The sequence below is a fragment of the Octopus bimaculoides genome, chromosome 20 (genome assembly GCF_046866305.1).
Source record: "Octopus bimaculoides isolate indiv1 chromosome 20, ASM4686630v1, whole genome shotgun sequence".
Lineage (NCBI taxonomy): Eukaryota > Metazoa > Mollusca > Cephalopoda > Octopoda > Octopodidae > Octopus > Octopus bimaculoides.
In genome coordinates this window covers 21,676,076-21,692,599 of record NC_142947.1, presented here as the reverse complement: position 1 = coordinate 21,692,599, position 16,524 = coordinate 21,676,076, and the positions used below count along the sequence as shown (strand labels likewise).

The 16,524-nt window shown below is 37.6% G+C and overlaps 1 protein-coding gene across 1 annotated transcript in view; it reads right to left on the bottom strand.

Moving 5' to 3' along the window:
• Window positions 1-1,232: 1,232 nt before the first annotated feature.
• The window catches only part of LOC106874840 (nicastrin), a 37,099-nt gene continuing 21,807 nt past the window's right edge, over window positions 1,233-16,524 (bottom strand). The window contains exons 8-12 of the mRNA XM_089338213.1: window positions 15,209-15,445; window positions 13,292-13,461; window positions 9,622-9,811; window positions 7,977-8,064; window positions 1,233-1,553 (exon numbers count right to left, since the gene is read on the bottom strand). Of these exons, the coding sequence (XP_089194339.1) occupies window positions 1,303-1,553; window positions 7,977-8,064; window positions 9,622-9,811; window positions 13,292-13,461; window positions 15,209-15,445 (936 nt within the window). The 3' untranslated portion in view covers window positions 1,233-1,302. The remainder of the gene's footprint in view (window positions 1,554-7,976; window positions 8,065-9,621; window positions 9,812-13,291; window positions 13,462-15,208; window positions 15,446-16,524) is intronic.

Genomic DNA, 16,524 nt, shown 5'->3' with positions numbered 1-16,524 from the left:
GAGTAATGAAATAATGTATACAGATATCTCAAAACTAAGTAGACACCCTTCAATATACCATTCTATTTATGTAGGCACTACCTGGTGATTCAAATTTGATAACATATTATGCACAAAGCATGCCTACTTAAAACTAGATTAAATATCTGAATGTATCAAAGAACATCTTGTTTCTCAAAATAAATTTTTCAAAAACGATGGTGTCTTTGAGATGTCTGAGTATGTTGCAGCAAAAAGTTTGGTCGATTGTAATGGCAAAGAGGCAACAAAGATCTATCCACAAAATGGAGAGATTGTTGAAATTCTAGATGGCAGAACAGATTAAAACAAATAATGGGTGCCACTAAATCTACTAACAATTCATGCTAAGGCTTCAAGTATTTTCAAGACTGAAGAAATGAATACAAAATGACTACAAAGAAAATTTTCAAACAAGAATTGGACTGTTCAGTCACTTGAAAAAATCATACACTGAAAATCAGAGAAAAACATTGCAAGATATTAACTACATACGATAATCTATTAAAAAGATAAAATAGAATTCTGACAAAGTACAATACATGTTCATAAGGAATATGAAATAGCACCACACTAACACCAAAATAAGAATAAAGTCAAATATGCTTAGATCTTATATGTTATGTTCTTACTGACTTACAGAAGGTTGGTCAGAATAGAACTTTGCTGTAAATACCTATATGACAACATTATGTAATACAATTTTTGTTCTTGGGTAGCAACTGTTATTTCCTATTTGCTCACCCCTAGAAAGCATGAAAAATGGCTAATATTTCCTTCAAACTTTGCTTTTGTTACATTTATTCAAATCCCAAAGAATCCCTCGCTGCACATGGCTATGCTACTCCTGCTCATGATCAGCCACTGTCAGCTACAAAGGGGACATGCTCAAGTGGTTAAGGTCAAGCAACTGACAAGCAAATCTCTGATATTGAGCAGAATATTTGCTGTAATGATATTTCTGCTTCAGCAACATAGTGCTGAATTTGTCTGAAATGTAATGGAAAATAGGTCAGTTTCAAAAATTGATGTCCAGATCACAAAAGCAAAGTTTGAAGGGAATGGTAGTCATTTGATTTCAAGATACAAGCAAATAGGAAATAACCATAGATGAAAAAAATAAAAATTTTGTTTCACAGTGTAATTTATATATATGGAACCATTAGCCTTGACATTTTTTTTCAGTCTTTTTTTTTCTCTCTCTCTCCATTTTTTTCATCCTTTTCTGTTGAAGAGCACAGGCTTGAAACATCAAAGACTTTTCCATTTTTTCCAAGCATTAAACTAATACACCTTGCTTGTTGTTCCCTCAACTGTCTGTTTTCTGTTGTTTTTTTTATAAATTTGAACCATATATATATATATATACATATTTACACTAAAACTTACCCCATTGGACTGTTTTGTACATAATTTCCTGTCTGTAATATTGAGCTTGTCTCCTAGGAAATAGGCAAGTATCTTTTCTGTGATCAATGTAAGTGGACTGGTGTTGCCCTTGACACCAGTGTATAAATTCATTTCTGGGAACTTCTCTGTTCAACACAACATAAGAAAAAATAAAGAAAGAAACAAAACACAAATTAAAAAACAAAAGAATAGCAAATAGTAATATTTTTGGTCAGAACAATGTGATACATCAAAAATTCTTAATTTCTTCAAAACCTATATTATTTTTCTCCATGGAATTATAATTGATAGCTGAGGCATGGGTGTGAAAAGCTTTATCCATTTACATAGATCAGTAAAATGTGATTTTTTTTTTTTCCCCCCACAAATTAGAAAGCAACTGAAATCAGTATCAGTGCCCCAGCATGGCCACTGTCCCAGTGACTGAAACTAGTAAATGAATAATATTAAAAAAAACCAGCTATCATTCACAAGGAGGTTAATTTGGTGACATGTGCCAAGTTTTCACCAATTATTTTAGGTGCTTAGGCATGGCTGTGTAGGAAGAAGTTTGCTTCCCAACCACATGATTCCAGGTTCAGTCTCACTGCATGGCACCTTGGGCCAACCAAAGCTTTGTGAGTGGATTTGGTAGACAGAAACTGAAAGAAGCTTGTTGTGCATATGTATATGTGTCTCACCACTGCTTGATAACCGGTGTTGGTGTGCTTATGTCCCCATAACATAGTGGTTCAGCAAAAGAGACTGATAGAATAAGTACTGAGCTTTAAAAAATAAAAGAAATAAGTGCTGGGGGGTTGGTTGATGAGTTCGGCTAAAATTCCTCAAGGCAATGCCCCAGTATGGCCACTGTCTAATGACTGAAACAAGATAAAATATAACAAGATGTATTTGCAATCAGGCACTGATACCCTCTTGCCCCCCACACCCCACCACCCTTTTAACTCAGGAGACATCCAGAATTTTAAAGCTGGTGGAAGAGAGAGCTGCACTAGAATCCAGATGATATTCCATTTCAGATGATTAGACTGGGGCAATATGAAATAATGATCTTTGCTCAAAGATACGGTGTACTGCCTATCCAGAAATGAGAACCACAACTTTATGGTCATGAGTCCTACATCCTAACTATTAGACTGGCGACACGCAGTGCTTGAGGAGACCTATTGAGTCAAGTAAAATCAAAAATCAAAATTACAAATGGAAATTGTAGTTGTGGCTGATGCCAGTGCCGCCTGACTAGCTCTCATGCTGGTGACACGCAATAAGCATCTTTCGTGTCAGCTCCTCCTCCCCCAACACGACTGGCACCTGTGCCGGTAGCACGTAAAAAGCACTATCCAAACGTGGCCGATGCCAGTGCTGCCTGACTGGCTCCCATGCCAGTGACACGTAAAAAGCACCCACTACACTCTCGGAGTGGTTGGTGTTAGGAAGGGCATCTAGCTGTAGAAACATTACCAGATCAGATTGGAGCCTGGTGCGGCCTCCTGGCTTGCCAGTCCCCAGCCAAACCGTCCAACTCATGCCAGCATGGAAAACGGACGTATGATGATGATGATGATGAAACCAGTGGTTCTCAAACATTTTTTACCTATGGACCCCTTTGTTTACTATGCTATTCTAGTGGGTGTTTAAAAACTAATTTTATAGATATTTCTTTCAAGATTCCCATTATGTTATTCACACATTCACTTGTATAGATTGCACAATGTAAAATGTTAGAGAAACCCAGCTGTTTCTTGCAATACATACATTTAAATCAAAACTTTTCATAGACCCTTAAAATACTACTGTAGATCCCCAATTTACTATTTTGCTAGCATGGACTCCAACGATCATATGGACCCGATTGAGAGCCATTGCTGTAAGCTGCTCATGGGAAACAAGAAAGAAAAGTGGGGAAGATAAGGTTATGTCCAAGGGCAGATAATTAAGAGCTTGGCAAGTAGACTTTGTTCAGTATATATTAACAACAAAGGCAACATTAATACCGACAGTTAATATTTATCCCCACTTTAATGCGGATGTTCTGTTAGAACAAACTATACTGTAGTAGATACCATGAGAGAAACTTCCTTATTGGCTTACAATAATCTAAGAGTACATTATTGTAAAATGTACACTTGTTTATATCGCTAGCTGGGAGATAAATCTCCACCATCTCCGGCAGCAAGACCACCAGATCATGTAATTTTGAACTTCTTTGGTCTTGTTAATGATGGACATCAATAATGATGAGGAGGAGGAGGAGGACGACTTCCAGCATTACACTTGCTGGAAGATAGATAACTCAATCACCCAAGGATTTTGCTTTACGAGAGCTGTGTATATTGCATTACATAAAACCATGTAGGTGATAAACTGGCAGCATCATTAGCATGCCAGCCCCTAGCTTTACATTCTGAGTTCAAATTCCTCAGGGTTAATAAGGTATCAGTTGAGTACTGAGGTCAATGTAAGCAAATAGCCATTTCCCACAAAACTTCAAGCCTTGTGCCTAGAGGAGAGCGGATTATATAAAACCACTTGAAATTCTATTGCAGAGAAGAATATATACCTTTTTACAGTTTGTATTTAAAAACTACAATTTTTTGTAATGTAATAAGCAGAGATATTGCTGTGTGGTTACAAAGTTTGCTTCGTAAGCATGTGATCTTGGGCTCAATCTTACTATATGGCACCATGAGCAATTATTGCATTCTACTATAGTCTCAGACTTAGCAATGTGTCGAGAGTGAAATCTGGTAGACAGAAATGAATTGTGTGTGTGTGTGTGTGTGTGTGTGTGTTCCCGCATGTCTTCATACTGACACAGTTTCAGCAAAACAGTGATGTTTTCAAGGGACCGGAAGTTATGGTAATTTGCTGTACTTGAGAAGTCATATCAAGCCAAGTAAAATCACTGGCATCCATACATACAAGCTTGTCCTTTACAAGTGCTGGTACCACATAAAATGCAGTCATGCCAGTGCTGCATAAACGCACCCATACCAGTGGTATGATAAAAGCACCCAACATACTCTGTAAAGTGATTGGTGTTAGGAAGGGCATCCAACCATATAAACCATGCCACAACAGACAATTTTGAGTCTGGACAGCTCCCCAGTTGGCTAGCTCCTGTCAAAACGTCCAACTCATGCCAGCATGGAAAACGGATGATGATGATGATCCTGTAGCTCAGCAAATATGTCTTATGAAGATCAGTAACATAAAAATACCTTGAAAAATAAATAAGTGTTCTAGTTGTCCATATTTCTCATCTAACCTATGCCAACAAATCTCTACACAGATTCTCTATCTGGTAGAAATAGCAGCCAAATACCTCTCAAATTATATTCTATCATCTTACTAAAAGTGAAATCACATTAGATAATGTATTAGATTAAACTATATCAGATAAAAAAAAAAGAAAAGAAAGGATGGGCAAGAATGGAATGTTGTTGATCACAGAACTTGGCACTCAGCAACAACCAATCTTTTATCTTTTATATGTTTCAGTCATTAGACCGCAGCCATACTGGGGAACTACCTTGAAGAATTTTTAGTCAAATATATCAACCCCAGTACTTACGGTTTTTCAAAAAAAAGCCTGGTACTTATTCTATCACTCTCTTTTGCCAAACCACTAAGTTACAAAGAGGTAAACATACCAGCACCAGTTGTCAAACAGTGGTGGGGGACAAACACAGACACACACATATAGATAAATATATACAAGGGATTTCTTTCAGTTTCCATCTATCAAATCCACCCACAAGGCTTTGGTCAACCCAAGGCTATAGTAGAAGACACTTGCCCGATGTGTCCAGCAGTGGTACTGAACCCCAAAACATGAGGTTGGGAAAAAAGCTTCTTACCACACAGCCATACCTGCACCTATGTATATATAAAAAAATTTCCATTTTCCTTGGACTATCATCATCATTTTACGTCCACTTTTCCAAGCTTCCACGGGTTAGACAAAATTTGTTGAGGCAGATTTTCTATGGCTAAATTCTTATCCTGTTGCCACCTCACCTTTTCCCAAACAAGGTAATATTTTCCCAAAGCTAGGCCTATATTCAAGTATATCAACTATTTGAAAAACAAATGCTTCATAAACCATTATTCTAGCTACTTGTTTTCAGAATGCTCGTCTCCACTTCTGATTAGGCTACCTAGGTAATAGAAGCTGCCATGTACTTTTAAGGAGCCTGCAGGATACTTGAAAGAATTCATTTCAAAGATGTTCGTACAATAACTACTCATGTGCATCCATTATATTCTTTGTTGGCTTGTCTGTTAATGTACCTTTTGTGCACAATTTACATTCCCTAGACAGAATGAAATTCCTTCCTACTCCTTTTCTGGGCATTGAGCACAGTCCCTTCCCAGCTAGTAGTTGAATCCTGTTTTCTTACCTGCGAAGAAAATTACTTTTATTCCTGTTTAATAATTTCCTTCATTTTATTTTTCTATTTTAATTACAGTTCGTTTATCAAATTTGAAACTGATCTCTTAAGACCATTAGCCGTGTTGTAATAACTGAAGTGAGAATACACTGCGATGATCTCCCTTTACCTTCTACAGGACAAGCTAACCTGGTCATTTGCCTTGAAGGAAGCAGCATAAAAATCCCCATCAAAGCACATACTATGATCTTAAAAAAAAAAGGACACATTGGATGATTTAACCCTTTAGCATTTATATCGGCTGTATCTAGCCCAAATGTTCAATTTGTTTTATGTTCAAACTGGCCAGATCTGGCTTCTCACACCTGTCCTGTAATGTCATTCTAAAAATAAACACTTGTATCATTGAAATCTCAAAGCTACAAGATAACACATGATTAATTCAAAACAATGTGAATAAATAAGTAGCACATTTGACAGAGTGATTTGAATGCTAATAGGTTAATTCTAGATGCATTATATTTGAAAATAAGTGATAAGATGGTCATGGAAGGACTGCATTTAATCATAGGTACATTCAATCAGAGTGTGACCTAGAGCTAATCAACAACACTCATCACTTATACAATATTTTTAATTACAGCAGTGAATTATATCTATATGATGTTGCTGTTGTCAGGCATAAGGGAACAATGATAGGATATGAATAACTGACTTTTCAGTTGGAAGGCTGTATGTTAAAAAAAAGCCTCATCAATTTGGCCAGCACTTTATAATCACCCATAAACAAATTTTCAAGGGACATCATCATCATCATCATCATTTAAATGTTCACTGTTCCATTCTTGCATCAGTCATATGGAATTTGTTGAGGCAGGCTTTCTATGGCAGGATGCCCATCCTGTCACAAACCGGTTTCCAATTAAGGTAATATTTCCCCTTGAGCAAACATATTTTCATAGATTATAAACAAAGGACACTCCTAGCATGATGGTAACACTTTTTTTACATCTATCACACACAGTCAAGGAAACAGTAACACACACACATATAAAACAACAAACATCTTTCAGTTTCTGTCTACTAAATCCATGCACAAAGTTTTGGTTGGTCCAGTGTTATAGCAAAAAAAAAAAAAACACTTGCCCAAGGTGCCAGGCAGTAGGACTGAACTTGAAACCATGTAGTTGGGAAGCAAGCTTTTTACCACAAGGCTGATTACTATAAATGATAGACCAATGATTGTCTGGATCAGCAAGAAGCAGATCGGAAACTGAAACAATGTTCTGTTCTGTATCAGTGCTGATAGAGAACAGACATGAGATGTACACTAAGGCTGACAGCTGGGTGAAGAAGGATCAAGAAATCCAAGCGGAAAGAAACCTTCTTGCAGAACAGATGAGCAAAGAAATGGTGAAGATTGACCTCGGGTTGCTAAATTTCATGGAAGAGGTAACAAGGGGATGCAACATGGAGCGAAACACTGAACTGGAGAAGACCCATCCAACTCATATTAGCATGGTTGTTGTTGGTACTCCGTCGCTTACGACATCGAGGGTTCCAGTTGATCCGATCAACGGAACAGCCTGCTCGTGAAATTAACGTGCAAGTGGCTGAGCACTCCACAGACACGTGTACCCTTAACGTAGTTCTCGGGGATATTCAGCGTAACACAGAGTGTGACAAGGCTGGCCCTTTGAATTACAGGCACAACAGAAACAGGAAGAAAGAGTGAGAGAAAGTTGTGGTGGAAGAGTACAGCAGGGTTCGCCACCATCCCCTGCCGGAGCCTCGTGGAGCTTTAGGTGTTTTTGCTCAATAAACACTCACAACGCCCGGTCTGGGAATCGAAACCGCGATCCTATGACCGCGAGTCCGCTGCCCTAACCACTGGGCCATTGCGCCTCCACATTAACATAGTAATATGGACATAAAAGACATATTATGATGATGATGACGATGATATCAATAAGGAAGAGGGGAGAGGATGGAAGGAAGGTGGGAGGATGGCATAGGAAGTGGGGAGGAGGAGGAGGAGGAGGATCTAATGTTGTGCTCTTACTTGAAGTAAGGACTAGTGTTTTGGGGGCAGGGTCTTACAGCAGAGAGCAGGAAGGAGGGGATACAGAAATACAAATTTTACAAGATACTTACCAAAACTTTTGACATGATCACTTGTTATGACTGAGTGGAATATAGAGCAGCTACTGTTCCAGATGTAACAATACAATAATTCAGCAACCTGTCACAAACAAAGGACATTGAAATTATATAACTCATCTTCCATTGACAAAGATATATAACATTAAAATAATGAAGGTTTAACACTACTGGCCCCTTGGATATATATAAGGAGCAATCTTGCTATCACTTTGGGTTCAGTCCTTTTTAGGCAAAGTACATTGCATCTACCAAATCAGAAAAGAATTAAGTCTTGCAAGTAAATAAGAGAGTCACTTGATCTGCTAGAAATAGCAACTAGTATCCTTCAGATAATACATCATACTGTCATAAAAACAGAGAGGACACATTGAATACTGTAGTCTTAAATACTCAAGGAAAAAGACAAGATAAACACAACTGGAATACCTTGCTCATAGGTCTGCTAAACAACAGCAGTAAAAATTTACCTCTATAAATGCTTTTAAGAAAAGCTATCTCCAAGAATTGCTTATATTTGCAGATCTGCCTAACCAACAGAATTTTACTATCCATCAATTCTTTTCTATTTCTATTTGCTAAAAGTGAGTCTCCTGAAAATAGAGGTAGAGTCAAAAACTGTTTTATCCTCTAGACATCAATAACTTCTTATTTTCTCTCTTTCACCTTATTACTGCAAATGAAATGTTGTTTAGTGCCATGCCAACCTGACCAAGTAGACATGATCAGAGGCATTCTCATTGAGACCATCCAGTAATAAGCTTTTCTACTATAGTCATCCAGTTCTTTATTCAACCAGAATATCTAGGACTACATTATCATTCAATATGAACTTTTTTAAAGATAGTAAAGTGCAATTCAACAGTGAATTTGGCTGCTATTTCTAATGTGACAGAGTGAGATGTAAAAGAATGTTATGGTTGCATCAACAGGGTGTTACCCAACTGGCAGTTAGGAGATTAATTTTATACTCAATCACCAGTGCTGCAATATTCTCTCACAAATGATATCCAGCTCTCAAAAGCCCAGTTCACCTAGCTGAAAACAGATGTCATTGAGAAATACAAGTCACCAATCTAAACAAAACCACCAGATATATTATAACCATTTCATTACCTTGAAACATTTAACTCAAATCTCCTAATGTGGGAGCTCAGATAATACAACAAGTTACCCTTGAATATCTTTCCAAGATAATGTACGAGGAGGTGCTGAGATATTCCTGGCTCTGGGTAAAAGGAAATACAGGAAGATCAGTTAATTATGATTTTATTCAATATATTCCCCTCTCAGACTCACACTCTTAATTGCAGCAGTCTTTCAGTTTTTCTAAGCCCTGTAAAGGAACTGGGAAGATTGGGCTTCCAACCAGGTCTTTTGCAATACTCTTAATGCCAGTAACTTTTCAGCACCCTCTTGTAGATCTGATACAATGAGAACAATGTGAGTATATTTACTCATTAACCAAAGTCCCTGAACAGTAAAAGTCAATCAATCAATCAATCAATCCACTTTAGTCCTGCTTGCATGATAAGCCAAACTTTGATAAACCCAGGTTACTCATAAAAAGTCTATGTACCTGCCATCCACCTTAAAAAAAAAACACACCTAAAAAATTGTGATATTTCAAATAACTTACTATAGAACTGTTTGCTTTTATATGAGATCCATTTTGACCAGTACCTAATTCAAAGAGTGTCTGTGCCAAAACTGTAGATATGTTAGTCAAGAGGAGGACTTGTTTTGAAAGTGTAAGGTTCTCTATATCACCACCCGGAATATAATCCACACCAATTAGTTCTCCAAGATCAAACATACTGTTGTAATATCTAAAAATAGAAAACAAAAAAGAATAAAATAAAATTAAAATTTTATGATGGTGAAGACTGAGTCTTCTGTTTCATCTGTGTTATATTCCAGGTAAAGCAAAGATGCAAAAGTGAGTTGTTGATGTTCTCAATTTGAGTGAAAAATGGTGCTTGGAGACTAACAAAAGTGGAATGGTTTGATTATTGAGAGAAGAGAATAAGCATTATAAAGAACATACTGACAATCCTCATCAGCCTTTGTATAACACATCTTTTGCACTCTCACCCTCTCACTCTCTCTTCCATTCTTGATTCTTCACTCTCTCTCTCTCTCTCTTTGACTGGGTAACCCTGTATCTCCTCTACAGCAACACACCCGTTTCTGTCTCTTTGTCACATTTTAGCCTCTCATCACCTGGCACAGGAAATTATGCCAGTTGTGACGCACCAACAAGAAACAGGGTAACGTAAATATACGCTAGAGAAAAGCTCAGAAAAATATCAAGTGACCAATCCAAAGAAATAGAAGGATTAAGTCTAATCTGTCAGGCATTGTTGTCAAGGACAAGAAAAGCCTCTGAATTAAAATAGCAGTCCCAACAGATGAAAATGTATCACCCAAAGAAATGAAGATACAAATCAAATATAAATAATAGGCACAGGTGTGGCTGTGAGGTAAGAAGCTTGCTTCCCAACCACATGGCTCTGGGTTCAATCCCAGTGTGCGGCACCTTCGGCAAGTGTCTTCTGCTCTAGCCTCAGGCCGACCAAAGCTTTGTGGGCTGATCTGGTAGATGGAAACTGAAAGAAGCCCATCATACATATATATATATGTGTGTGTGTTTCTCCCCAACTACCACTTGACTGGTGTTGGTGTGTTTACATCTCCATCACTTAGAGGTTTGGCAAAAGAGACCAATAGAATAAGTACCAAGCTTAACAAAAATTAAGTATTGGAGTCAATTCACTCAACTAAAACTGTTATCCAACTTACAGTTTAGTGAAGTAACAGTTGAGGAAGAATAGGCAAGTCTGATAGACCTGAATTCCTGAGTTCAACAATGAGGAAACAGGAATGAATGACACTGCCTGTATGAGTGACAATCATTTTCCAACTATCAAACAAAGTCAAGATAAGGATAGACATTGGCACACACACGAGATACTGCATCTTTCAGTTTCTGTCTACGAAGTCCACACACAAGGCTTTGGTCAGCCTAGGGCTAAAGAAGACATTCCCAAGATGTTATGCAATAGGACTGAACGCAGAACCATATGGTTGGGAAGCAAACCTCTTGCTACACCTGCACCTCAATCATAGAGAGATCACAAAATATACAAAAACATTTAAGGCTCATACAAAGAGACAAAGAAAAACAAAAAAACCCCCCAGAAAAGATGCAGTATTATGCTGAAAAGCATGACTGGAAGAGGTTCTATGATACATTAAAAGCTATATATTGTCCTCCGTCCTCAAGAACTCTACCTTTTCTAAGTGCTGATAGATCAATACTTCTTATTCATGGTAAGAACACATGATAGAAGAGCTGAATGCATCAATGAAGTCCTCAACTGGCCACTAACAATAAAGGATTATGTCATCTCTTGACTGCCTTGAATTGAAACCAACATCAAACTGGACAATCACACACACAAAAGTGGAAAGAGCTACAGAAATTTATGTCTGGGAGCCAGTTCAAGAACAACCTAGGCAACCTCAGCTTTCGGAAGACTTTTCAAGGTGGAGGTTTACACTAATCCACTAAGCAGCCATGCTCATGGTGCTCCACTACCCTTTATCTGTTTCAATCATTAGACTGTAGCCATGCTGGAGCACCACCTTGGAGAACTTTTTAGTCGAATGAAACAACCCCAACAGTACTTTTATCTTTAAAGGCTAGTACTTATTTGATCAGTTTTACTTTGCCAAGTCTCTAAGTTACAAACCAACACCAGTTGTCAAACTGTAGTGGAGAGGACACACACACGAGATAATGCTTCTTTCAGTTTCAAGGCTTTGGTTAGTCCAAGACTATAGTAGAGGACACTTGCCCAAGATGCTACACAGTGGGACTGAACCTAGAACCATGTGGTTGGGAAACAAGCTTCTTACCACACAGCCATGCTTGTGCCTATGCCAGCAAATTAAGAACTGTCTATAACAAATACACCAACAGCTGAATCACTTACACAGCACAGACACAGAAGAGCCCCAATAGGTGAAACCCCTATCAATACAAACATTCTGAGCTCAAATTCCACTGAGGCTGACTTTGCTTTTCATCCTTTCGGGGTCATTAAAAGTACCAGTTCAACACTGGCCAATGTGATCAACTTACAACCTCCCCCCAAATTGCTGGCCTTGTGCATAAATTTGAAATTTGAAATTGTTGTTGTTGTTGTTGTTATTGTTATTGTTATTGTTGTTGTTATTGTTATTGTTATTATTATTATTACTATTATTATTATTATTACTATTATTATTATTATTATTATTATTATTATTATTGCAGCAAGCTGACAGAATTGTTAGCATACTGGACAAAATGCTTCGCAGCATTTCTTACAGCTTTATGTAGTGAATTTAAATTCTGCCAGGGTTGACTTAGCCTTTCATCCTTTTAAGGTGGGGGTCAATGTAATCAACTATGCCTCTCCCCACAAATTTTCAAGCCTTCTGCTTATAGTTGAGACGATTATTTCTATGCTGGGTCAGTCTAATTAGCCAATAACAGATACATAATATCCAATGAACCATGATGAAGACCAAAATCATTGGTTTTCATCAATTACTGATAAACAAACATATATATGAATAAATGTTGAAAGTGTTATTTACTACATACATCATCATCAACATTTAACATCCATTTTCCATGCTGGCATGGGTTGGATGGCTTGACAGGAACTGGCAAGGCCAGGGGCCACACCATATTCCAAGTCTGTTTTGGCTTGATTTCTACAATTTGATGCCCTTCCTAACATCAACCATTCCACAGAGTGCACTGGGTGCTTTTTATATGGCACCAACACCAGTGCTTTTTGGATCGCAATTCTGTTGTGGTGAGTAGTTCTTCTCAAGTACAGCAATATGCCACATATCTCAATCCTCAGTCATCTGCATAAGGTTCAGCATTTTGAGATCAGTCTTCAATACTTCATTCCCTGTCTTCCTGGGTCTCTCTCTTCTGCAACATCCCTCCACTTTAAGTGGTAGGACTTCTTTATGCAACTGACCTCATACAATTCAATACAATAAGAGATGCAAGGTCAAAAAAATAAATTGTTATAGATGTCCTGTTGGACTTTACCACTGTCCCTTATAAAATCAATAAAATACTCAGGTTAATATAATTGTTTAAGATTCTTGAAAACTCTGCCCCAGCATGGCTGAAGTCCAAAGACCAAAACCAGAAAAATAACAAAAGATGGTATGAAGACAAAACTATAAAATAAATTGTGACATTGTAGAGACTTGTGTATCTTTCGAGGAAGACTTACATGTTTGTGTACTCTTTTTCGTGGTTAGTGAGCATAACAGTTGGTAGTGCAGTTTCCCGCAGGAAACGTTGAGCAGAAGACGGAGGCAAAGGACGAGAAGTATCTGGTTCCATTATGGTAACATTCAGCTGTTCTCCAATTTTTTTTATCCTTTTCACCAGACCGTCAATCTGAAATAGAAACAGAGATTATAGTGTGCACATGTGTAAGTGCATTTTCATTACATACATACATACAAATGAAGTATCATACAATTGATATTTGAGAGCATATAAATCCAAAGGTATAGCAATTTGATGTATGTAAATGTACCTTAATACTAGTGCATGTAAAGGTGGTGAGCTGGCAAAATTGTTAGCACGCCAGGCAAAATGCTTAGCAATATTTCATGTCCTCATGTTCTGAGTTCAAATTCTACCAAGGTTGACTTTGCTTTCAAGGTTCATAAAATAAGTACCCGTTGAGCACTTGGGTCGATGTAAATGACTTAGACCTTCCCCTAAATTGCTGGCCTTGTGCTAAAATTTGAAACCAATACTAGTGCATGTACATTTTTTTGTTTCTTTTCATTCAGTTAGAAAAGAGAATGGGTGAATGTGGGTAGTGGTCACAACATTCACAGGCCATATCAAACTAGTGAAATCAATGCAGCTGATGTTTATCCTGAACATATTTTAGTCAGTCTAAGAGGGAAAATGTGGGTAGGAAGGGAATGCTACAGGATTGATACCCTAGGGTTTGGGCAAAGTAGTTAGTGTGGAAGAGAGTGAGGGGCAAGTATAGTAGCATGGCTGGTAAGAGGAGAGACACGTGTGTTGTGCAATCCAAGATATATGTAGAAAAGGGGTACCTGAAAATCAATAAGAAACAGCTCAATCAAAACTAAAAGATAGGGGAAAAAAAAAGATAACCCCATAAATGTCATGTTCTATGACCAACAGGGAATAAATGGTAAATTTTGATTTGATAATATTAAGAAAAACGGCAACGGATGGCCAAATCTGTAGATACTGAACGAAACTGTTTCATCCAAATTTTGCAGGGGTTGACTATCTTTTGTTCTTTTGGAGTCAAATAAGTATGAGTTATATCATTATATATAAAGTGGAGGCACAATGGCCCAGTGGTTAGGGCAGCGGACTCGTGGTTATAGGATCGCGGTTTCAATTCCCAGACCGGGCGTTGTGAGTGTTTATTGAGCAAAAACACCTAAAGCTTCATGAGGCTCCAGCAGGGGATGGTGGCGAACCCTGCTGTACTCTTTCACCACAACTTTCTCTCACTCTTATTTCCTGTTTCTGTTGTGCCTGTAATTCAAAGGGTCAGCCTTGTCACACTGTCACACTGAATATCCCCGAGAACTACGTTAAGGGTACACGTGTCTGTGGAGTGCTCAGCCACTTGTACTTTAATTTCACGAGCAGGCTGTTCTGTTGATCGGATCAACTGGAACCCTTGACGTGGTAAGCGACGGAGTGCCAACACAAAAACACATATCATGGGTCAATATAAATAGACTATACTCTTCTAAAACAGTGGTTCCCAAACTGTTTCGGGCTGCCACCCCCTTGGCACCTAAGCTACATTCCTAGCGCCCCTCCTACATTGACCACTTTCCGAAACAAATTCAAAACCACTATATTTCACAAATAAAACTTAAACTGATTAACCCATTACTTTGTTGTTTTTACACCCATTGCCCCATTTCAGCCACCCCATTGTTGCCCCACATTTTTCAATGTGCCACCCGCTTTTTGCTGCCCCAAGGAGAGGGCAGTACCACCTATTTTGGGAGCCTCTGCCCTAAAATATGTGGTCTTATTCCAGCCTAAGAAATTAATAACAAAAATATAATTTCATCAATCAAAGACTTAAGTTACAATATGAAGGAAAAAAACGAAGAAAAAGCTATTTTACCTCAGTGGAAATATTTGAATTGTAACTAATTGGGTCTGTGTGTAGCCAGACATTTTCTGCCTCGTTTTCTCTGTAGCCTAGCTGGTTCACTTCCAAAAAGTGAGACAGATGATTCAAACCAATCTTTTGCAAAGCCCGAGAATAACTTAAGCCACCAGTTTTGCGAAATGACGTTGGGAAACTGCCTACTTCCATATCATAGACCATGCGGCTTGATCCAATATAGTCAAAAGCTTCCTAATTAATATAAAAGAATCATATAAATAATTAAAAAGAAACAAAAATAATTCATCCAAACATTGGTAAGTTGGATAATTAATTATAATTAATATAAAAACTGTTATAATTAATGGAAAAAGTTATTCTATACAAAGTGATAATCAAAAATTCTCAGACAAGTTATGTTTAAAAAAAAAATTTATTTACCTAAGTTTTAACATCACCCCCTTCAAAATAGTCACGAAAAGTTTTATTAACTTATAAACATCTAGTTATTAGTGGAAAAATTATCAGAAAAACCATTTCTATTCATTTTTTTCAAATATATATATATATATAAATATATATACACACACACACATGTACATATACAGTTACTACTACTACTACTACCACCACAACCATCATCATCAAGGCGATGAGCTGGCAGAACTGTTAGCATGCCAGACAAAATGCTTAGCAGCATTTCACTTGTCTTCACATTCTGAGTTCAAATTCTACTAAGATCAACTTTGCATTTCATATTTTAGTCAGTTTTCCTATCTCAATGGTAGTCACAGCCCTATTAAGTTTTCTCTAAGAAAGTCTGATATACTGGTATATATTCACTAACAACTCTATGGTCATGAATGACCATAGGTTTGCATGTAGAAAATTCCCCTCTGAGGCACAAGTCCAGACAAGGTTGTTTGTAAAAGACCAGCAGTCACCCATGCATACCAGTCTCCCCTCTCCACGACACCAATGTTGTCCAAAGGAAAGGCAAAGTCCAATACAGCTTGGCACAAGTGACATCACAACTTATTTCCTCAGTTGAGTATACTGGAGCATCATGAAAAAAATAGTGTCTTGTTCAAAAACACAACACACAGCCTGGTCCTTGAACCAAACTCACTAATTCATGATTGTCAGCCCAACACTCTAACCACTCAGCCATGTGCCTTCACAAATTAATAAGATTATAGAATACTGTGGTCTATCAATAAATTCAACAAAAATTTTTGCAACAGATTTGAATTAACAACCTATGAGTAGGTAGTCAACTACCTTATCAATTTTGACATTTTAATTAACAGAGGCTGGACATAGTGAGAAAA